The sequence below is a fragment of the Podarcis filfolensis genome (genome assembly GCF_964270895.1).
Source record: "Podarcis filfolensis genome assembly, chromosome: 6".
Lineage (NCBI taxonomy): Eukaryota > Metazoa > Chordata > Lepidosauria > Squamata > Lacertidae > Podarcis > Podarcis filfolensis.
The window spans coordinates 4,345,742-4,370,177 of NC_139609.1; the positions used below are offsets into that span (position 1 = coordinate 4,345,742).

The 24,436-nt window shown below is 44.9% G+C and overlaps 1 protein-coding gene across 1 annotated transcript in view; it reads left to right on the top strand.

Annotated features, from left to right (window-relative positions):
- The window catches only part of PAPPA2 (pappalysin 2), a 114,719-nt gene that overhangs the window by 62,763 nt on the left and 27,520 nt on the right, over positions 1-24,436 (top strand). Inside the window, exons 12-16 of the mRNA XM_083621524.1 lie at positions 574-709; positions 1,994-2,204; positions 8,835-9,006; positions 11,443-11,620; positions 11,894-12,107. Coding sequence (XP_083477650.1) covers positions 574-709; positions 1,994-2,204; positions 8,835-9,006; positions 11,443-11,620; positions 11,894-12,107 — 911 coding nt within the window. The remainder of the gene's footprint in view (positions 1-573; positions 710-1,993; positions 2,205-8,834; positions 9,007-11,442; positions 11,621-11,893; positions 12,108-24,436) is intronic.

Here is a 24,436-nt window from a genome sequence, read left to right on the forward strand (position 1 = left end):
TGGGGGTCTTGATAACCCTGAAGTGTTCACTGATACTACTGCAGAGTTAAACTGGAAAAGATGGATTTTGGCAAACAGTTTTGTGAGCATCAGAAGAAGGCACTATAGCTTGTTGATGTTTAAAATTTAGGGGATTCTTAGAATGATCTGTGACCAGCTGGGTTTGTCCATTTACCAATACAGGAAGTGTTGCCCTGTAATAAGTTTCAGTTGCCTGAAACGATGCATCACTTACCTTAAAATCTAATTGACTACGTAGCACTGTACTGTATACGGTCCTTTATTAGTTGGGCTTTCTTGAGGAAGAGATGGGGTTGCCATGTAGTAGCAGAGTATGTGCCAAGTTCCCCATGGAAGAGTACCAGCCCTGCTTAAGGGATCTTTCAGAAGACAATCCAGGGAGCAAATGAGCCAAGTGGAATGAAGAAGAACTTCAGGGCTGCTGGCCAGTGTCAATTGGGGTGAGGAATACAGTAGGGGAGGGTTTCTGCTTGTCTGCCTATCTATGTAATGTACCTGTTTCTTTTTCACACTCCATAATGCACTCCTCCTTTGCGGTATCCTGGCGCCCAGGTGTGCTTCAACAGACCCAGCATAGCTACCTCACTCTTTGTTTTCCTGGTGTCCGATGGCACTTCCATGGATGACCAGCCCAAGTCTACTGTGACAGTTCAGCTGGGTGACATCAGTGGGCACAGCCACTTCCTTGGTGAGTGCGCAATCAGTGAGTTTGGTTTTCATCCAGGTTCTTGTGTGTCATTAGGTTCTAACATTTATTTGCTGTTTTTACCATTTGCTTCTTGTAAAGAGCAAGGTTATTTTAGTGGACTTCAGGCAGACAGGAGTGTTGTTTCTTTCCAACCTCCCCTCACTCCCTGGGAGCTGTAGGTGGTTTGGCAGCAGAATCATTGCTTATGATGTATACGTTAATTCTGTTTTTGCCTCTGTTAAAAAGTTTTTAAAGTGTTTTTTATAAGACCTGCAAAACCTGTTTGACCAGAGACCACAATGGAGCTGGGAAGAAAGAAATATGTGTGTACAATTCAGTGGAAAGCAAAACCACGAGTCAGATGTGTCTGTTGCTGTGCTGGCTCCTTTCAGACCACCTGTGGTGGCTTGAATGTCTGGCTGCTTCCCACCGAGACCCCTTGCACATAAACAACTAGCTTGCCTGGGAAGAGTCTTGCCTAGAACCTTTTTCTTGATAGCTTTGTAGAGTTATGGAGTTTTAAAAATGTGTGTAGGGAGGGGAGCATTGAAACATTGGAGCCCTACCTGTAGTCGGAAACAGCATAGCCCTCACTGTGCCCCTGCCTGTCTAAATTGCTTCATAGAGAAGAAGGGTTTTCACAAATGCGCTATATCACTTGCTACTCTGTTGACAGGGCATTGCATTCCTTCAGAACAGTGGTTTTCAGACTTCCTACTTGCCTTGGAACTCTTTCCGCAGTTGCGTGTTGACTGAGGAAGCTGTGAAGCTCTGATGCCCAAGCCCTGTTTCACAGCAGAAGATCCTGGTGTGCTTTCTAAAAACACACACTAGTTTCTTGCGGGGCGCTGGCGTGGCCTTTGGGCCTTACTGTTGCCCATGTGTGACACAAAACATACTGAACTCCCTTGCAGCTACATGCTGTAGAGAGAGATTGGTACTGTGCTGGATTTCTTTAGGGACCTCTCTGCATGCTGCTTCCTTCTCTTTCCACCTCGTGTGCTTTTATCACTGTTCCCTTCACCATTGAATGAAGGGGAAGGGGTAAGTGTTTGGCCACTGTGAGACAGTGGACATTGGCCAAGGAGAATGGCAGAGTGTGTGTGGCATCACTCTGAGCCCTTGGCTTGGCTTTGAGGTGTTTCCAGGTTTCGCCTTTTTTCCTGGGAAATAGAGACAAATCTCAATCCAGATTGAGGAGGAGAGACTCAGAGGGCTTACCTTCTCTAATTTAGAGGGACTTCACAGGGACCCAAAGTTACTTTGTTCCTTAATCACCTTTAGCAACGTACGAGCTGTCGTGCCAGCAGAATCCACTGGTCATCAACTTAAGTGACAACGTTTCCTTCCGCCAAATCACATCCGCCCTGCTCAACTTCTCCTCCCTCTCCGTGGGCATCTCTGCGGTGGCCTTGCGGACACGTTCGCCACCAGACCCTCCCAACCCGAGCAACTGCCTCCCAGAGCACGAGGGGCATGGCCACCAGAGACTCAGGTAACTCCTCAGGATTTGGTATTGTCACTTCAAACCCCTGCAAAGAGACAGTTGCTTAAGGGTGTCATCCTGACGTCGCTCCTTGCCTTGGATTGGCAAGAAGCAAGCTTCTCTGAATTCAGTAAGACTTTCTTCCAAGTAGACATGGTTAGGATTGCACTGTTAAGTCTGCTACTTTATTCCCTTGCTGAGAAAGTGGAGAGTAACCATCAGGAGCTGCTCTGTCCTGTGGGCAAATCCAGGGTAAGTGTGTAAGAAGGGGCTGAGGGATGAAGTCAGAGGTGAGGGAGAAGTACTGACTTCATGTTCCAGAAGGCACAAGAGACAACAGCAGAGTGTTTTTAAGAGAGCAGGAAACTTTGGGGCAACTTGAGTTGATAAAGGTGTGAGGGGAACCACCAGGAGCATATTGGAATACAATAGCAGAAAAGCATGGTGCAATCAGGCCATCAAGAGCTTTAGAGTTTGTGCTGGGTACAGAAGACAAGAGGAAAACTGCACCATGTGAATGATGAGGGAGGGAACGGCAGAAGCCCCTTAGGCGGCACTTCCACAGGTGCCCCACCTGCCCCACCCCCTCTGCAGAGAAGCAGCGCTGCCATTGGTGCTATTTTTGGGCAAGATCGCAATCCATTTGGGGCGAGATCACACGGGTTGTGGTTCAGTTGCAGGCTGCTCTGCAACTGGAGTAAAGGGGATTTCTTTTCACTGCATGCTTTCTTGGTCAGTGCTTATTCCCCTTTACCCATTCATGGCTTCTTCGTACCACACAACCCTTTTTGTAAAGCTTGTTGCAGAGGAAGTCACTCTGGAATGGGGCAGTAGAAGCCCATACTCCCAAAGCAGAAGTGGGAACAGATGCTTGGAATGAAAAATAAATAGCCTTTGTGTCCCCTCTTCTCTGATACATGGAAAATTCCATGAAGCCCAACTAGGTTCAGTTTCACTCGGAGAACAGCGGGCGCTCATGGAGGGCTGCAGCTTACACTTTAAAATTTGTATAAAAGAACTCACTTAGCTTGCAAAACAGAATTTGGAGACTCTTTGGTCATTATGTATTTCAGGCACATGCCTAAGATGCTGTAAGTAAATCAAAAATGTAAACAAGGGGAACTATAGAGCCACTTTGGGAGTGTCCAGTGCTTGGACATGCTCAGTGGGAGTTTAAAAGCTTTTTTTAAAAAATTGGAGCTGTGGAGACCAGCACTCAGTGGCGTAGCGTGGGGGGTGCCAGGGGTGCCGGCCGCACCGGGCGCAACATCTGGGGGGGGCGCGAGTCCAGAGGGCCCAGCCGCGTCGTGCCCTCGGCCCGCCCCTATTGTCAGAGCGGCCGGCCAGCCTCCGCCTGCTCCTACCTTGCCCACCCGAGGACTGCGGCAGCGCCCGCCCCCGTGGCCACCTACCCCCGCCTCGCCCATTGGCTTGCCTCCCTCGGCCCCGCCTCTCTCCGATGGCCACGGGGGTGTCCTGCTCGGCGCCGGCGCCTTTTTTCAGGAGGTAGGGAGGCTGGACGGGGAGGTGGGGTCGGAAGCGGGCAGAGAAGGAGGGGAGCTCGTAGCCAAAAGGGCTGCGCCGGCCGGCAAAGGGCCGGGGAAAGTTTGGAGAGGAGAAACGCACCGTCATGATTTCCTGGTGGAAGCGGCAGAATTAGGGATGGCGAAGCGTAATTACGCACGAATTTCGCTGGGTGAGAGCTTCGGGGATCGATCGGCGGAAATGGGAATCAATTGGAATATGAGAAAGAGAGAGAGGGACCATCATTCATAGGCATAGATTTGTAGGGTTAGGGGGCGCAAATTACTTGCCTTGCCCCGGGTTAGGGGGCGCAAATTACTTGCCTTGCCCCGGGTGCTGACAACCCACGCTACGCCGCTGCCAGCACTTACTTGAAAGAAAACCTCTTTGTCACTGCCACAGCATGTATATATGTCCCATATAAAAGAACCCCAGTGTTTATGGGGTATTCAAAATTCCAGACACATATAATCAGAGCAGGTATGGTAAAAGAAAGTGTGCAGTACATTTGTAGAATGCTCTCCTCAAGAAGGTTTGGCTGGCACCTTCATGATACACCTTTAGGCAAAAACATTCCTCTTTAACCAGGCCTTTGACTGGTTGACATCCTATGCCCTTTTAAAATGTATTGTGAAAGAGGGGTTTGCTTTGTTTTTCTTTTTATTCTGTATTTTCTGTTTTTTATATTGTGATTTTATGTTGTGAACTACCCTGAAATCTAGGTAAAGGTAAAGGACCCCTGGATGGTAAAGTCCAGTCAAAGGTGACTATGGGGTGTAGTGTTCATTTTGCTTTTGAGGCCAAGCGAGCCGGCATTTATCCACAAACATCCAGGTCACATGGCCAGCATGACTGAACCACTTCTGGCCCAATGCGCCACCATGACAAGTGCCAGAGCGCACGGAAATGCCATCTACCTTCCCACCACAGCAGTACCTATTTATCTACTTGCACTGGTGTACTTTCGAACTGCTAGGTTGGCAGGAGCTGGGACAGAGCAACTGGAGCTCACCCCGTCATGGGGATTCAAACCACCGACCTTCTGATTGGCAAGCCCAAGAGGCTCAGTGGTTTAGACCTGTGCTTGAAGTCAAATGGCACAGGCAAAGGTACAGGGCACTGCAAGTGCCACTTACTGGCAGCACTTTCAAACCCCACTTCCTTGGCCTTGAAATTAAACCATCTAGGCAAAGGCACAGGACTTTGCAGGCTCAGCTGATTAGCAGTGCCCTCAAACCCTGCTTTTGGCACGGAGCCACATCCTTCTCCTGCCCCACACCTGGAGAGGAAGCCAGTGTACTGCTATGACCATTGGTCTGTCAGCTTAAGCTTTTCAGGTTCCCAGATGCAATTCTCCCCTCTCTTGCTGGGCCTAAATGCATGGGTCCTGGTGGATACAAGCTGGGCACCCGAGCCATGGAACCAACAGGGACTCCCCTGAATACATCAGGGATTGGTCAGCGAGAGAAGGGGTTAGTTAAGAAGAAGAAGAAGAAGAGTTTGGATTTGATATCCTGCTTTATCACTACCCGAAGGAGTCTCAAAGCGGCTAAAAATCTCCTTTCCCTTCCTCCCCCACAACAAACACTCTGTGAGGTGAGTGGGGCTGAGATACTTCAAAGAAGTGTGACTAGCCGAAGGTCACCCAGCAGCTGCATGTGGAGGAGCGGGGAAGCGAACCCGGTTCACCAGATTACGAGTCTACTGCTCTTAACCACTACACCACACTGGCTCCTTGTAAATTAATACAAGACCTTGAACATGGCCCAGTAGCATATGAGCAGCCAGTGCATGCTTTTGAGCGCTGGAGTTCTGTGCTGGCAATAGTCTGTCCCCCATCCACCGTCCAGCTGCAGCCTCCAGACTAGGCCCAAGTGTAGCCTCACGAAGAGCTCATTGCAGTAATGGAGTCTTGAGGAAGTGTGGGTGGGAGGGGGAGATCTGTGTTGCATTTGATCCTTGTTGAAGTCCCCAGAAGCTCAACGATTTGACAAACACATGTGCTTGTAAAATATATATTAAAAAGAAGCAAATGGAAATCTAAGCTAGTGAAAGAATTTTTAGCAGCTGCCCTAAAACCATTTCTCACTTCATAAACATGTCTGCGTGTAGGGAGAAAAGAAATATTTTGTCTTGCGGTCCCTTTTCTTGCCATTTTCACTTGTCCTTGCCTCTCCCCCTCCCCCAAAAGGAAACCCTTTCAAAACAGTCTGTTCCTTTTCAGTGTTGGACTACTAGTCTTGGCAATGCTCTTTCTACACATATGGTTTGGATCCAGGGGGGCTCCATCCTGGCTGTCCATTGCTAAGCTGATGCTGGGCAGGTCCTCTGGCTGCTTCCCTCCTGCAGAACTTCCTCTTCTTCTCTTTTCCGGGTGGTGGTGCTCTCCATTGTCCCTCATGACAGCAAGTCAAGATCAATTACTTTTAGATTATGCAAACATCATAACTAGCATATTAGAAGCTGTATTCCTTCCCGTGTGACAGAGAAGAAAGAATATTGCTTCTGAGATAGTGTTCTTTACTTTTATAATAATTTGTATTAAAATTAACTTTTTTTAAAAAAACAACACACCTGTTCTTTCAGTTATCAGGTGTGCAGCAGGCACACCACGGTTTAGAACTACATCCTCTCATCTTTGTGGTGGCCATTTTGGTAATTGTTAAATGAGTCATCACTCAAAACTAGTCTGCACAATCAACCGTTTGCAAATGCACATCAAACCGCAATTACAATTCTGGCCAGTTGCAAACCATGGTTTGTCTCCAAACTATAGTTAAGCTTCCAAAATAACAATTCAATTGAGCCGTGACATATTCCATGCTTTCATATTTCGTTATGTGTTTTTGTCTCCAGCATGATCATGTTCCTCTCGTATAGCCCTTTTTGCAGGGAATACTGACTGATCACTGACTGTGAGTGGTATAGAATATATTGTACATCTTCAATACCACTTAGAGTAAGGGTTGTCAACCTGGTCCCTATTGCCCGCTAGTGGGTGTTTCAGGATTCTAGGTGGGCGGTAGGTGGTTCTACGGCACTAGCTGACTCCTCCTTCCACCGAGCACCGGTGGGCGGTAAGGAAATTTTACCGTCAAGAAAGATGCATTGGGGGTGGTAGGTATAAAAGGTTGACTACCCCCGACTTAGAGAAAGGGCTTCATGCCACCATCTTGTAAATTTATGTAGCAAAATACAATTCCGTGATTTGAAAGAACAGAATCATCCTTCCACCTGACCCCCTGGTATTTAGAAGTTGGCATCTCTGGCTTAAATCAGTAAGTTATGATAAGTGGTTTAACGTAAAGTAATACAGGCTTGGTCCATCAAAATTTAAGTCCTTTCCTACAACAACTTAGGACCAGGTTACCTGTGTAGACTTGCCTGTATAGACTTGCTCGCTCATTGAGATCAGGCCCTCCTGGTTGTGCACCGTGAGCCCAGCGTACGGAATGAAACGCCCCTTGACATAAGACAGTCCCTTGCCAACCTTGACTGGTTCTAAGTGTGTATTAAAACATTTGGCTGGTTTTTAATATCAAGCTTGTAGTGTTTGTTTTAGCTACTGTGGATATTATATATATTATAATGTGCTGATCTTTGTAATGATTTGATTACGTTATCTGTAAACTGCTCTGGCGTTTTTCTTAATGAAGAGCAGTATAAAAAGGCCTACTTTTGAATTTTGAGGCACAAGCATTTTGCAGCACTAATTTGTTATGACTCTTTCTTAGAATCAGTGGTGCATAGCTTGGCCCCCTGACAACTGTTATTAATGAAGGTTTTCTAAAACAACAGTGGGAATAATTTGTTCTCGTGCTTTCCATTCAGAAATCAGCTTTGCAGATGAAATTTCTTTAAAACACATTGATTTATTGTTAAAGGATACTAGTAATGATAGTCTCTCATGGCCAGCGCCCTCAGGGAATAACTTGCAAGCAGGGCATGGGGTATTGGTGGAGGGAGGGCACAACAACAGCACATTTGATATAAAAAAGCACTGTGAACCCACCAACCAAAACTAAACCACTGAAAGAATGCCCTGTGTCACATATAACTTGTATACAACTTGTACTAAACATTAGGAAGAGATGTGGAGTTTGAGGGAGCTGGGAGAGACATACATTATTGGCGCTTGAGCAGCGGTTCATTAAATTCTGAAATGAAGTTAGTGTTTACTGAGGTGCTCAGTTCAGCTGGCACTCAGCACATGCTCCAGAACTCATTGACTCTTAGCTCTGCTCTACAGGTGACACTGCAATGAGTGTGGGGTCTTTGCAAGCACAAAGAGAAAATGTATTTTGGTGCAGGCTGATTGTTGTCAGTGAAAGGGATCTGAAAGGGGTCTGCTGTCAGTGGAAGGGGAGGCCATAAATTTAGTTGTATCCTGGGACCTAAGGCATTTGCCAGCTGCTAACACAAGTACACAACTCTATCCTGTCATTAATTAGACTTGATGATGTGGAACTTCCTTCTGCTTGGCTGGCCAAACCTACACATCTGCCAGTAACTTTAATCAATAGCCTTTTGCATTCCATCAGGATAATGTCCTCCTCTCCACCTGGGGCACCTTTCATCTATTATGCAAATATGGTATGGACTTAAAATACTCTGTGGTGATGGTTCTGTGGCATATTCACCCATGTTTCCTAAGACATCCCTCTCTAACTTGCGACAAGGAACTTCTGTGAGCATCTTGGACATCTGCTTCTGCCCTCTGGAATCAGCTTTATCCCATTATCACTTCCTACCAGTGGCAGGCAGAGCCTCGATCACCTTTTGTCTCAAGTAACCCCTCCCTGTGTGTAACAGAATCTTCAGCTGTTTCTTGCCAAAAGACTGAACAACATAGTTAAGGATTCCGGATCTATTCATTCTGCCAGGCTGCTCCAAGGGGAGAAAAGCCTCATGTTCTCACTTCTCCTCCTTCTTTGATACCACACCAAGGGGGTTCTGGATGTTTGGATTAAAAATAAGGTTGACAGTAGGGTGTATGGGTGACACTCTGCATTCCCTTGTGTCAAGCTTGTTTTGTCACAGTGCTAAAAGGAGAATGCAGTCCCACCTTGCAATACAAGAAGCTGCATTTTGATTCTCCTCCCTTTCTCTCCACAGCTGCACCCAACACACCTGTGGAGAGGATGGCAGCTGTGTGCAGCCATTTATCCATCATGCTGCTGCTGTCAACTGCAGTCCCAGCAGCCAGGGGCATATGGAGTGTGCTGTTACCTGTGAAAAGGGCTTTGTCCTCCATGCCAGCCATGGGCAGCTGCTGCGCCCAGGACAGGTGGGTACATGGGGTTGTGATGTTATTGCACGCATGCGTCAGCAAGAGGGTAGATGGGGCTTCCAGACAGGCCTTGCCACTGCAGTCCCACCACTTATTTATCTTTCCCAGTGTACTCAGTAGATACATTGTACAGTACTAAGGAGTCTTGTGGCAATGATTCACAGGTGGTGGCTGTGATGAAGGAAACAAAAATGTGTGGACTTTATGGTTGTAAAGATAAGCTTGAAGACCTACATGAAGCTTATCATCGTAGCTTCATGTGCTTTTTCGAATGGTCTCCAGTTATGATTGCTGCCTTTGAGTGACCCCTGTTCTCCCTCATTTTCCCATTCTTTTTCTCCAGTTACCACATTGCTCCCTGCCAAAAATATTTTAATGTTTGGCAAAGAAAAGAAAAGAAAAAAAGGCGAGACCGAAATATTGGGGTGGAAAGAAAAGAACTTCCTGCAAATGATAACTATTTGCAGAATTTACTTTGAATGCAGAAACTTCAGTTTCCTTTGTGCCAGACTATGGTTCCTTTGCCACATAATCTACTTGTGTTTTAGGCCAAATTGATCTCTGATGTAACACTGAGTCAGCTAGTGGGCTTTCTGAGGAGTTTAATAGACCCATTATAGTACAATAGCTAAGAAACCTTGCTGGGAGCTAGGAAGGAAGTGTCTGGTTCATATTTTGCTTCTCTCGTGAACTTGCCAGATAGGTTTGGCAAGCTACTTTCTGTTATCCACGGTGCTATCCAATTTGCATTAATGGGATGATGATAATAAAATGACATGTCAACAGATTAATAGAGATAAAACATATGAAATACTTTTAAAGGGTTAGGTAGATACTAAGTATTACTATCATTAATATGGTCCAGCAGGAAATGACCGGTGATGGATGCTGCCTTCTTCTTTGACTGATTTTCATTCAGATCAAGTCACAAGACTGATAGATGCACAAATTCAACTCGGTGTCCCAAGCATCTAAACTGGGAATTGTGCCATCACATGCCATTCGTTCATCATCAGGAAAAGTGGCTGCCCATATGTGAAAAACTTACCATTTTATTTACAATTTGTTGTTGGTTTCAGCAACTGAGAGCCCCCTGGGGTGATACATGCAGCCCCTGAAAGCGGGGGTGACTAACCCCCAAATCTCCAACCCAGAGGCAAGAATGGCGTGTGGTTTGGGTAACAGATACAGCCGACCAGTGGCCTAAGCCTGCTGCTTTTAGCATAGCCTTTTGACCAAAATAGTTGTTATTCAGGCTGTTAAAGGCTTTTGAATTAGTCCCTGCCACTGAAAGGGCAGTCCGGATATCACTAGGAAAGGAAGCCAGTCTGAAAAGAATTAAAAGGATACTTGATCAAAATTTATGAAGGCCTGTCAGTGGCTTGGAAAGAGCCATGCGTTAGGTGGTTCTACCCGGGTGGCTCGGTCTCTCTTCCATCTTCTCTAATGGTTAATCATATGACTCTCCAGTTAATCCAGATGTGGGCAGATGCAATTTGGATTGGGCCCTGGGTCCTCTCTTGCACACACTGTGTTCTCGGGTGAAACAAAGTATCCTTTTTGCTTTAATTTTACACACACACACACACCAGCAAAATAAACCTGCCTCGTTTAACATTTCCATGTTTGGCACTCAAGCAGGAAACATCTTGGCAGAAAAGACTGCCTGAGGGCTCCTGCTCTTGTGCCTTGCTGTGGAGGAGGCACTGCTAGCATCACAAGTGAGGCAAGTTAGGGCAGAAGTGCACAATGGGATTGGCACTCTTGACATATGTCTCATTCCCCCCCCCTCCAATTAAATGCCTGGTGCAGGGAGACTCCTGGTTGTTACCAGATAGCAGCAAGTGGGGAGAAGAGCTGGCTTTGTAAAATCTCAGCTTTCAGTTATGATTCTATTTTAACAAGAAAATGTTTCTAATGTGAACCTCTTGAATGTCATAATATGCTGAGAGTGTACAGCATTCTGATGTCTTGGGAGTCAGAGGGGAGGTTGGGGAGGCAGGGTTTTCCACAACTGAAATTGACATGAATTACGCAAAATCACAGTTGTATGAAATGAGGGAATTATCCTAGTTTAACTCATTTTGTAAAACAACAACAACACATCATTAGCTGACAACCACTTTTTCGCTTCCCATCATTTGCAAGCCTGAGGTCAGGGCATGATTCTCACTTCCGCCTGCCACCAGCACTGCGTTGGAGTTTTGACTGATGTGAGTCAGTTTGGGGAAACAGTTCTCATGATCTGCCAATTGTCAGTGCTGTAAACCAAGACCAGGCACCTGCCAGCCCAGAGGCAGAGGCCAACCTCCTGGCTGTTCCCATCTGGACTCTGGCTTGATTCCTGAGCCAAGGACAGCTCTTAGGTTGCTGTATCAATCTTGCGACAATCAGTAGAAATTCACAGCAACCTTTCCCCTCTTTCCCCTTCAGAAAGAAATTCTCTTGACCTGTAACTATGGGCGTTGGGACAGGTCTGTGACTTGCGACCCCATCGACTGCCAGTTTCCAGACCAGTCACATGTCCTGTATGCAGAGTTCTCTTGCCCTAAAGGGACCACCTATATGAAGCGATGCTTCTTCTCCTGTATCAAGCCAGCAAAGCTGCAAGGTATGCCGATGAGCTTTACTTGATGACCCTTCTCCCTTAGGCAGCTGTGATTATGCACTGGAGCTTCAGAAAGTTATGCTCTTGTCTTTGCAAATAATTCTGTCTAATTTTCTGAGTGGGTGCTTCTTCTCCCTCCCTTCCCTTCCCTTCCCTTCCCTTCCCTTCCCTTCCCTTCCCTTCCCTTCCCTTCCCTTCCCTTCCCTTCCCTTCCCTTCCCTTCCCTTCTCTCTCTCGCTCTCTTCACCTCCCTCTCCCTCTCTTACTTGGAGTCAGGAATGAGTCAGTGGCTGACCTGCCTGGACGATGGCCTCTGGTCACTCCCGGAAGCTTACTGCAAACTTGAATGTGACACTCCACGCCCAGTTCCCAATGCTAAGCTGCTGGTGCCCCGATGCTTACAAGGGAATCACGATGTGGGCTCTGTCTGCCGCTACAAGTGTAAGCCTGGATACCACGTGGCGGAAACCACAGAGGAGAAGCCCAGGAAGTGAGTAAAGGAAATATATTATCTCCCTTTGCTATTTTCCCTGTTGCCTCTTCCACCTTAGCATATGCACTTCAGTCTTATTAGAGCACTGGCTGGATTTGATGTTGCCACTGGAGTATTTGCACTTGGCCAGTGGGTTTGATGGTGGCCAGTCCCGCTCCTGCTGGGAGATCTGGCATTTCCCCCAAGCATACTAGTGTGTTGTGAATGTCAGCTTTTGTGGCTAAAAGGTCATTCAACGTTGGCGTCCAGGAACAGGTGCAGAAGGCAAGGTGGAGGAGTGGAAGCAGGAGAAAGTAAGGTCAGCCTCTGACCTTCTCTAGAGAGTGAGGTGGAAGGTAATATAAGCCATGACTTAGCCCAGAGAAGGTTTAGAATGGCTGGTACGGTAATTGAAATCACCATAAGGCTGTTTGACTTGCAAGAGATTGGAGTTAAAAGCTGATAGAATCCAAAAGGCTGTCCTTTAGAGCCAGAGTTATGGGATGATGTCTCGTGAGTCAGTGCATAGCCAGCTAAGTTCTACTTAGAGTGGATGCATTCAAATTAATGGGTGGTAGCCAGCGAGCCACTGTGGTGTAGTGGCTAGAGTGTTGGACTAGGATCTGGGAGGGCAGGGTTCAAATCCCTGTTCAGCCATGAAACTTGCTGGATGTTCTTGGTCCAGTCACAATGGGCTCAGTCTAACTTAGCTCATAGCAATGTTGTGATGGGGGGGAAGAGAACCGTGAGCTGCTTGGAGGAAAGATGGGATATAAATACAAGAAATAAATAAACTTCATTGCTTTTACTCTTGAGTATGGCTAACACTGACACAACCCAGGGTCACTTCTGGTCTTCCAGAAAAGGTAAGGAAGTGAGATTTTTTTTATATATATATATATATATATATATATATATATATATATATATATATATGAATGAATTGCTGTTCTTGGACTTGTCCATAGTATTTTGCAGCTTTAAGGTTGCAGAGGACTTTTAATTAACAAGACTTACTTCCAGTAAGGGACGCGGGTGGCGCTGTGGGTAAAACCTCAGCGCCTAGGACTTGCCGATCGCCAGGTCGGTGGTTCGAATCCCCGCGGCGGGGTGCGCTCCCGTTCCTCGGTCCCAGCGCCTGCCAACCTAGCAGTTCGAAAGCACCCCCGGGTGCAAGTAGATAAATAGGGACCGCTTACTAGCGGGAAGGTAAATGGCGTTCCGTGTGCAGCGCTGGCTCGCCAGATGCAGCTTGTCACGCTGGCCACGTGACCCGGAAGTGTCTTCGGACAGCGCTGGCTCCCGGCCTCTAGAGTGAGATGGGCGCACAACCCTAGAGTCGGACACGACTGGCCCGTACGGGCACGGGTACCTTTACCTTTACCTTTACCTTACTTCCAGTAAAACGTTATGGCATAATCTCCAGGGGAGGTCTAGAGAACGGGCCTTTCCTGCAGTGGCCCCCCCATTTGTGGAATGCCCTCCTCAGAGAGGCTCCCCTGGTACCTTCACTGCATATCTTTAGGTGGCAGGCAAAAATGTCTCTCTTCAATCAGGCTGATTAACATTCCATGGCTTCCCTTTTAAATGTGTTTGTGTGAGGGGGCGCACGTTATTCGTTTGCTTTAATTTTTGTTTCATTGTGTATTTTGTATTCTTATTTTGCGTTTTTCTGTTGTGAACCACCCTGGGCTCTTCGGATGAAGGGCTGCATACAAATTAAACAGGGTGTATTTTTTGTAACTTTGTAAGGTGGATGGCCATTGGGTAAGCCTAGTCTTGGTTGGAGGGGAGGTTGTAGCCTCTGCCTGCCCCTTCATGGGAAGGTTATAGGGCTAGGGCCATGCCACTCCATCAATGGGGACCGCTTGGGGGATGCCCCAATTTGACCTAGGTCATAGGGCAGCCCCTACTTGCTGGCTCCCAGCGGGTGGGCAGGAGTGAAATGTGCAGTTGCTTACCTCAGTGCCTATGGCCAAACCTTCACATCTGTAACTCTAGTGAGGCATGTCAGCCTGGATAGCTCTGTTGGTTAGAGCATGGTGCTGATAATGCCAAGGCTGCAGGTTCAATCCCTGCATGGGACAGCTGCCTATTCCTGAATTTCAGGGGGTTGGACTAGATGGTCCACAGGGTCCCTTCCAACTCCACAATTATTTAATTCCTTTCAGTTTTCTGAATAATCAAGTTTTTTAAATATGCTGTGTGTTGTCTAGTTATTTGCACCTTAGGGAACAGGGTGGTCACGGGGCCTCACCACGCAAAGCCAAAACAGACAGATCCTCTCATCCTTTCCCTCGAGTCTTGAGTTTTCTGTCCTACCTCATGGAAACAGCTTTGTTATCCTCCAGTGCTATGAAAATCCAGTCCTTCCCTCTCCACCCCCTTTTTCTAAACCAAATGAAAAATCTGCATTTGGTAAGAAAACAGTTAAAATAGTACATAAGTGAATTTATGCTAACCTTCATCATTTTTAAATGTCAAAACTGTACCTCTCCAGCTTCTTTTTTTAATGTAGAACTCTACCCTCTCAACAACATTTATTTTTTCCCCTAACAATATTGTTTCTGGATAGAAAAAATGCTCACAATTACAAAATAGTGTGTGCATGAGTAAAAATTGCATTACTTGCTATCTTGACAAGTTTGCAGAATTTGGCTTTCATTGTGGCATAAATTTGAGTTTCTGTTCACAGTAAGCCTGCTTCATTCTCCGCCTTTTATGTCTGCAATTCTACACTTACTTTATAAGCTCTATTAAACTCAATTGACCCTATTTCTTAGTAGACATTGGATTGCACTGCAAGGATGTTTCCAGATGGTGACCTTATATAGCAAATGAAGACTTCAGATGTGATTTTTCTGTATGCACATTAATGTGTAGAATATACCTGGGTCCCAAGTTGTTTAGAGAGATTTAATAAGTCAATAGTATTTGGAATTAGATTCAGAAGTAGGCAGCCAGCCAGTGGAGCTCTTTTGACACTAACAAGATATGATCTGATTTTGCTACACCTGTCAAAATCCTGGCAGCTGTGTTCTTAACCAACTAAAGCTTTTGGACCGTCTTCAGACAGTGCCTCACATATAACATACCATAGTAATCCAATCAGGAAGTTGCCAGGGCATGGAGAACTGGCTAGACTGACCTCTGTCCAGGAGAGAGGATGAACCAGGAAGATGGCACCCTGATGGGCTCACAACATAAAATCACAATATAAAAAAGACAAACTATGTAATAAAAATAGAAAGAAAAACATAGTAATAATCCCCCCTCCCCCCATCTTGATTCCTACTCAGATGTACCAAATAAAAAAAAAAAATTGTTTGCAGGATCACATCCTATTCAAGGTTCATTCATCTTTCAGAGCCAGAGGCAGGAGAATCTGGAAGTAGGTAAACAAATTGTCACTTGAGGATCCTTTATACCAGCTGTTATTTGCCATTGGTGAACTTATTCTAGTGAACAAAATGCCAGCCCAGAGCAGTGGTCATTCTGAATAAGAACAAGAACATGAGCAAGCTACAGGCCCCCGTGCCTTTGCACCAAAGGCTGATCTTATCCTCACCCTCTGTTTTCCTTTCTTGGTATATCCCTCTCCCGCCAGTAGGTCCCACATTATCCAAACATTGCAGTTGATTTGAAGTTAGATCATAAAAAGTGTAGAGAGAGGTGGATGTGGGGAAGGGAAATGGAAATGGAAATCAGCAGGGTGGGACCTGGAAATTCTTCAGAAAGGCCACTGTGGGTGAATGAGGATAGAGCTAGGATGATCAAGAGTGTAGCTTGGCCGCAGGCCACCTAACATTAACTGGAAATGTATGCAGCCCTGTTCATATTTTTGCACCAAAATAATTCCAGTGTCCGTGCCAACTAAACCCAAATTCTTTGCCCTGTAAACTCAACCGGCTGCACTCCAGCTAAATTATGAAAATCATCTTCTTCGTGTATGTTTGCGCTTGCAGAGTAAGTCTGCTCAGTTTGCATGATTTATTTTGAACACATGAAAGGGTTGGTGGATCCTGCGCCACCCAGAAAACCTTTAAAAATGAACAAGGCTGTAAGAGAAGATTCAGCCACTGCTCCCCTTGCCCCAGCCCTTCTCCTGTTGCAGCAGGCAAGACTCCACTTTACTCCACAGTAAGAGAAACCTAAATGTAAAATGTTTGAAACTGAGCGGAGTTTGGGCCCTCTACTCCCACAAACACAGCAGTATAAAACTTTTATATCCTGCTTCCTAGCCAAAATGATAGAAAACTTCAGGGAGGAAGGGATAGTAAGCAAAGCTTATGGGCAGAGATCCCACCCTGCTGAAAAATTGTACAAACCCAGGACATCTTCATGGTTCTACTCATCTGTTAGCTGCCCTGGGAGCAGCTCTACAGAAGGGTAATGCCGAAATCTAAAATGAAGCAAAAACTATGGTTTGTCAGTTAAGATTCAGACATCAAAACAATTTGTCAGATTTTTTTTATGTGGAACAGTTTACTTCAGAAACACACACACACACAATTATACCCTTGATAATCATAATTTGGTCATTAGCAAACATTGAGAATAGTCTAGCAGTTGTATACTCTTAGCTACCTTCATTGAAAGTACCAAAATAGAGGTTAAAAAAATATACTCTAAGGGTAACTAATCTGTATTAATATGAGTTAACTCACCCTGTGTTGAAGCCCTGGCATAAAAAGGGAGGGGGATTTACTCCAGAACTATTGCATGGAGGAAAGGTTTTTTTAAAAAACCCTCACAGCACAACCCCAATCCTGATCCACAGATGCTGAAATTTATTCATGCATTCCGGGCTGGCCCACCCACCCAGCATGCAAAGTGAGGTGACTGCTTCAGGCGGCAGGATTCATGGGGATTCACCCCTTATTCCTGATGTAGATCTTTATTCACCCCTTCTTTCCTGGTGGGTATGAGGGTACCATTTTGTGCTTCGCCTCAGGTGCCAAAATGTCTTGGGTCAGCTCTGCATGCATTTCATACATTATCTAGTTCGGCCCATAGTCTACCATGAAGGAAGGGAATATTGCTGTAGACTAGAGGTGTTTATCTGTCTCGTAGTGAAGAGCGAGAGGTGTCTGTTTTGATGCTTTTGCTGTTCACTGAGAAAACAAGGATACTAACCCTTAAGGCTACAGTTTTGTTTCCATCCAGTTTACCAGTAAATACCTCTCCTCTTTCCTGCTTTGCTACTTGGAATCCTTGAATCTCCTGCCATTGGCAGATAATGTGAAGCTTTTGGACTAATTTATTGCCATCTTCCTTGGCACCTAAAGCTGGCTACTGCTAATACACACTTGGGGGAGGGCCAGTCCCCCTGCTGTATGGATTGTGATGTTTTCAAGATTGATGTTGAGGCCTTCACATCAAACACACCTCTTGCAGTGCCTCACATGTCTTCCTGAGGCTTTCAAATTTTGCCCTTTAAATGTTGGAAATTTTTTTTAAAACCCTTGATTATTATTTTTTTGCTTTGGCTCCACTGCTAATCCTAAATAAATGTCAGTTTTGTAGGATCAGAAGAAGTGGTCGTGGCTCTGTTACAAAGGAGGGTTAAGAGCAAAGTTTTTTAAGTCTCTCTCTTCCCCCCACCCCTTGCTTCATCCTTTCCCAGTACCTCTCAGTAAACTGGCTGCTTAGCTGGCTATGTGAACAGGTACTTAACTCCCCTCCCTTCTCCCCAGACACAAACACTCTGTTTCAGGGTTAGGTAAGGACAAGTATATTTTGCAGGCACCTAGAATCATAGAATCATAGAATCATAGAGTTGGAAGAGACCACAAGGGCCATCGAGTCCAACCCCCTGCCAAGCAGGAAACACCATCAGAGCACTCCTGACATATGGTTGTCAAGCCTCTGCTTAAAGACCTCCAAAGAAGGAGACTCCACCACACTCCTTGGCAGCAAATTCCACTGTCGAACAGCTCTTACTGTCAGGAAGTTCTTCCTAATGTTTAGGTGGAATCTTCTTTCTTGTAGTTTGGATCCATTGCTCCGTGTCCGCTTCTCTGGAGCAGCAGAAAACAACTTTCTCCTGAAGGTTGAACTCAGAAGGCTACAAGTGTGATTGAACTGGAGAATCCCTGGAGAGCCAGTGTGGTGTAGTGGTTAAGAGCGGTAGTCTCGTAATCTGGGAAACTGGGTTCGCGTCTCCGCTCCTCCACATGCAGCTGCTGGATGACCTTGGGCCAGTCACACTTCTCTGAAGTCTCTCAGCCCCACTCACCTCACAGAGTGTTTGTTGTGGGGGAGGAAGGGAAAGGAGAATGTTAGCCGCTTTGAGACTCCTTAAAGGGAGTGAAAGGCGGGATATCAAATCCAAACTCTTCTTCTTCTTCCTCCCTATATGTGAGGCTTGTGTGCTCCACCCCTCTCCAGATTTTTCCAGCTCTAGGGCTCCGGAGCTTCAGAATACTTGAGAGTCAGAGCGTGGCTTACATGTAGATACTTTCTATATGATGAGCACCACTTGTAGGCAGGATCTCTGCCTCTTCCTCCTCTGCAGCCTCCGAGAGGTGCTTTTCTGTGAGCCTTTGTCGGTCGCCAAAGTGCCTTCCTGGAAGGCGGTCATGAAAAGGTTGTGCCAGAGCAGAGGTGCTTTGCTGCGCCCCTTTGATGATTGCCAAAGCGATCCCAGAAGACAGGGTGCCAGCCTTAATTGAGACATTCCAGGATCCATTTTAAACGGGGCAGTGGCAGGGTATGTAGGAATGCTTGAAGAATCCAATCCTTGCAAATCAAGTTTACAAGTTTATTATTAGATTTGTGAGGTCCATGCCTTTACACAAAATACCATAAAACATTATTAAAAGATGAACAATAAAATTATAAAAATAAGCTAAAATTCATGCCATGCTGTCCCAAAGCCTAATGAAAACTACCTGATCTGTCCGCTCAGACTACTGTGCAGACCACAATTCAGCTATCCTTTGGAATTCACCTTTCTCTGAATGTTGTAATCCAGTTCTTGGCACAGATAAGTATCACAATGCATTTACAATGCCTATTTTCAGAGAAAGTATGTTCCAAAATAAACACTTAATTGCAGTATTCTCCCTCCCTCCCTCCCTCTGTGTGTGTGGGGTGGGTGGGTTGTTAATGGGACAAAGAGCGAACACATTAGAAAGTGACACATCCTGGAAATCGGCCAATGAGTGCATCTTTACTTACCTTTTATTTTTCTAATGATGTTTGTAACATTCAGCTAGGATCTCAGATATAATGGAGTTCATTATATTATTTTAATTTATGTTGAAATATTTCTAAGCTGCTTTTCTGGACCAAGTCTGCAAACAAAATACAAGCATAAGGATGCATTCATGTAAGGCTGTGAACATTTTAAACCCAAAATAAATCCAACGGTACATTAAAATCAGCCACTGTAGAAACACGTTTCTAGTTTCTTAGGGAGCTAGGTTTCCGTTGACTGTTTCCATTCGTATGGAAGCAGCTCTGGGAAGGAACAATAGTGCCAACCAGTGGCTGCATCAGATTCCTGTGGTGTGTGTGGGGGGGGGAACTGTTTAGAAAAGGAGTCAGCAAACTTTTTCAGCAGGGGGCCGGTCCACTGTCCCTCAGAACTTGTGGGGGGCCAGACTATATATATATATATATATATATATATATATATATATATATATAATTTTTATTAACTGGCCAATCACATCAAATTAAATCACATCACATAATTCCAAATTACAAAGCCAATTTTTTAAATTTTGTTGGGGGAACCCATACTTCAAGATCCAAAGGGGGATTCAGATCATCTTCTTATTACTGCGTTAATGTCCAAATCAGTCCCAATCAGTCCAGACAAAGTTCATAATTCTATCCAGTCTTATCTTGGTGTTTCCACATCATATCTTGTTCATATAATTTCTATTTTTCCTTTACGATCTCTTCTGTTAGTCTCCTTAAGCCGATAAGCAAAATAATAATCCTGTGTGGATTTCCCGTTCCTCCACTAAGTCCAGATGGTTTCCATATATCTCCTTCGTAGATAGCATCGCTCTTTCCATCATAAATTTGGCATTTGTCGCTCTTAAGTCCCACCGAGAAGTTGGTCCACGATATGTAAACAACTCTATTTCTCTCTTTCTCCTCCCAGACCCAAGAGCTCCAACAATGCCTCCCAAAATGGCGACGGCATTTTTAACTGCGTCATTCCAAAACTCTTAGCTTTCCAGCTTCATCTTGAAACATTGCTTTGGTTCGAAAGTTTATCTCCACACAGCCTTAAATCCACAGCTTAAGTCCTTAGTTTCTGAGTCATTAGGGGAGGGGATTCTTGTTAAATCACATAAGAAAAAGGAAGGCAGGTTTTTCCCCCCTCCCCCCTCAGTCATTTAACGTATCTTGACGTATCTTCTCATATTTTATTCTTGTCTTGTTATCAGAGATCTCTTCTGTCAGCAGTCTAGTCTTTACTCCCCTTTTTCCTTGAAGCATGTGCAATTTATCTCGTCCAAATTGTTTCTTTTGAAGATGCTTGCAACTAGCGGCGCGAATCAGGGACGGCGTCCAGGAGTGCCGGAATCCCACAGGAGGGCTTTGTGCCTGGTGCCCCCACCCCCACAAATTCGGGGGTGGTATAGGGCACAGCAGGCAAGGGCCGCCCCCCCACAATCCTGGGGGGGGGGGTTAAGGAGGCTAATTACCCCCATCATAGCCTCCAAATTACCTCGTGTGGGTCGGAGAGATGTTATTGTCAGCCATCTTCTGATGCGCCACCTAGTGGCCCCCCCAGACTATATTTTTTTGGGAGGGATGAATGAATTCCTATACCCCACAAATAACCCAGAGATGCATTTTAAATAAAAGCACGCATTCTACTCATGTAAAAACATGCTGATTTCCAGATCGTCTGCTGGCCAGATTTAGAAGGTGATTGGGCCGGATCTGGTCCGCGGGCCTTAGTTTGCCGACCCATGTTTTAGAAGTTTTAAAATGAACGTTTTGAACTTCTCTAACTCTACTTTCTGTGTCTGATGAGTCCGCAATACTTGCAACTAGGTAGCTTAGGTGGCAGCTGGTTTCACTCCAGTACTCCCAGAAGCCCTGGTTCAAGAAAACAAACCACAGTTGAGTTTCCTGACTCAGAATGATTCCTCCCCCCCTTGACATGGGCATAGCGGGGGGGGGAGGGAAGCTGCCCCCCAATCAAGTAATCTCAGATAACTCAGTTCGCCCCCCCCCCAACATAAAGCTTGCCCCCATTAAACAAATCCTGACTATGCCCATGCCCCTTGATGTGCTTGATGGGTTGGGGGTAGAGAATAAGAACACAGTGTAAGAAAGGATTTGAATATGTTCTTATTAGTTTCTAAGTTTATGAGAAACAAAATAAAAAAAAATTCCTTCCAGTAGCACCTTAGAGACCAACTAAGTTTGTTATTGGTATGACCTTTCGTGTGCATGCACACTTCTTCAGATACCTGAAGTTTATGAGGGCATGGAAAGGATGCTATCTGGTAAATGTACCAATGATCCAACTTAGATCCAGTTGTTGGGGCCAGTGCTTTTTTTCTGGGGGTACTCAAGAGTACACTGTATCAGTACCTTTCCTCCCAGTTTTCAGAAGTGTGGCAACTTCATGGTGAGCACTGGCATCTTTTTTTCTTAAAAAAGCGGTGGGGGGAGGGGCTAGTCTGGTCCCACAGAAAGGAACCGAATCTTGGAGAGAGTACCTTCAAATTTCCACTGCTTGCAGTACATATTCTCATTGTTCGTGTTCTTTCAGTCTCTTACGCCAAAAGAGTTTGGTGAATTTTTATAACGCTTCAGTCAGAATTTACAAAAAGCCAAGTCTCATACCTATGGCCAACAGCGTTGTAAGACGCATCCCTATGTGTTGCAGTTGCTGTTGTGGCTGCCTGTTGAATAGTGCCTGTGACTACAAGAATCATACCTGAAAATCTTTAAAAACTGTAGAACTTGAAAGGGTCTTTGCACATCTCTGGGTGGACTGAAGTAAGCCTTTTCCCCTTTGCAAAGTGGAAAATGTGTATGGTTTTACTTGATTGGCTAGAACAGAAGCTGTTTGGTTTTCTGGTCTAGTCAATTTACATCTCATTTGAAATGTCTGGGGCTGAAGCAGACTTCTGAACCTGTGACCTATCATCCTTGTATGGCAACCCAGAAGGAACACAAGGGATCTCCTGCCTCATAGACATGACTCATAGACAGTGATAGACTTGGTGGCTCATAAGTTACTCAGCCTAGACTAGGTGGAATAGCTGCCTTATTAAGAATTAAGAGGAAAGCAGGAAGGCTTTTTTCCTCTGGAGAAGCTTCTCCCACCTCTTCCTATCCTGTTACATTTGTAGTTATACGGCTACCAATGATTGATTAAAGCTAATTTTATGGTACTGGAGAGTGCCTCTCATTGCTCTTAAAAATGATCAACTGTGCATTATCATTGGCTCAGTGAGTGGATACTTTTATTATTAGCTTCTCTCTCATGGGTTGTCGCTGATCATCAGTGATGATGGCCAACATAACCAACTGGTCAGAAAGTTTTTGAGTTGCTTTTAGTCATTGACAAGGATAAAATCAACACATACTTCTTCTTGAAAAGTGTTCAAACTTAAGCAGCATTATTTTATTACTGCTTGATGCCCTTGGTGTATTTTCTGGCAGAAATTTCACTTTTCTTTACCAGAAGTATTTGACAAGCTGGACAGAATTCAGAGATGAGCCACAGAAATGACAAAAGGCCTGGAGAGACTGACTTGATTGAGGCTCTGTTGTAAGACTCAAAGCTGTAGAGTTTTAGGTTGATGGAGGGAAAGGGACACAGTAACTGGCTGCATGATTTCAAGGGATTTGAAGAGAAATACGAGAGGGGGCCTTGTAGGGAAGGATGCAAAGAGGAGTGGCTTCTTTGTGGGAATGTGATATTCTCAGGAAGCACGAGGCTCAAGCAGGCAAGGAACCATCTCCACTGGAATGTCTAGGGACATAAACAATGCACCCCACGCTAAAGAATTCTGCACCTGTGCAAATTCAAATTCTGAACAACAAAAGCTGAATTCTGTGACTGGTATAAATTATGCAAGACAAGCAGATTTGCCAAGATGTCTTGAATTTATATATATCTACTTTTCATTAATTCTGAGGTTTTTTGGTCTTGGATTTATGGGGATTTCTATGTAAACCGACCTAATCTGTACTGCTCAGATTAAAGTGCAGATCAGAACATAACTATCTTTTGGATTGTGTATGTCTCTGAATCTTGTAATACACTGCTCAAAAAACGTGCCAGAATGCAATTAAATGTGCATTTTAGGATAAAATATGTTGAGTTAAGGAAATATGAGAAATATGTTAGAACAAAATACATGCTTTTTTGAATGGATTTTTAAAACATCACAGATGGTGGAAACAATATAGAATGGACTTAATGAATGAACATATGTAGAATTGGCATGAAGTGGAAATAAACTGATCTGCTCATCCCGAGCCTTGGGAAGGGGTGATGAGCTATGCAGCTTGTATCTGCAAATGTTCAGCAGCACTTTTTCAGCCTGTTCTGATATATTACTTACTGCAGACAGCTTATTTAAAATAAAAATAAAATTATCCAGATTTTCCAAAATCCAAACAATCAAGTTAAAGGAAAACGATTCAGCTTGAAAGGCACATATGTCCTCAAATGTTAACATATTCTGAGTAAAATATGTGATGCATATCATCTTCCCTTCAGTGGTTTTCATACCTGAATACAGTTAACAAACAAGAACGTGCCAGCCTCCCTCAGCGGCAGCAAGGGAATATTGATTTCCTAATTTAGGGTTAAAAAAAACACCAGGGATCGTCTTATACATGGGGGCTTCTTATACATGGAAAAATACTGTAGTTCCTAAGAATTTGAGTTGAGATATGGGAATCCCAGGGCTTTTTCAGACTGTTGCTATTTTCAGACGGCATTGGATCACATGCCACATAATCTTAAGTGGCACTTGGGACCTGAAGCAAGTGTTGTTGATTTGATTTGGAACAGCGAACATAGTGTAATCAAGTTCAATATGTGCGCAGATTGACAGCTGGAAAATAAATAAATAAATAAATAAATAAAGTTGCTTTTGACTTCAAAAGAAGAAACTTCTGTAAAATGAGGGTATTGTTAAAAGGAAAGCTGAAAAGCAAAGTCAAGAGCAGGGGTAGGCAAACTAAGGCCCAGGGGCCGGATCTGGCCCAATCACCTTTTCAATCCGGCCCGCGGACGGTCCGGGAATCAGCATGTTTTTACATGAGTAGAATGCGTGCTTTTATTTAAAATGCATCTCTGGGTTATTTGTGGGGTGTAGGAATTCATTCATATTTTTTCCCCCAAA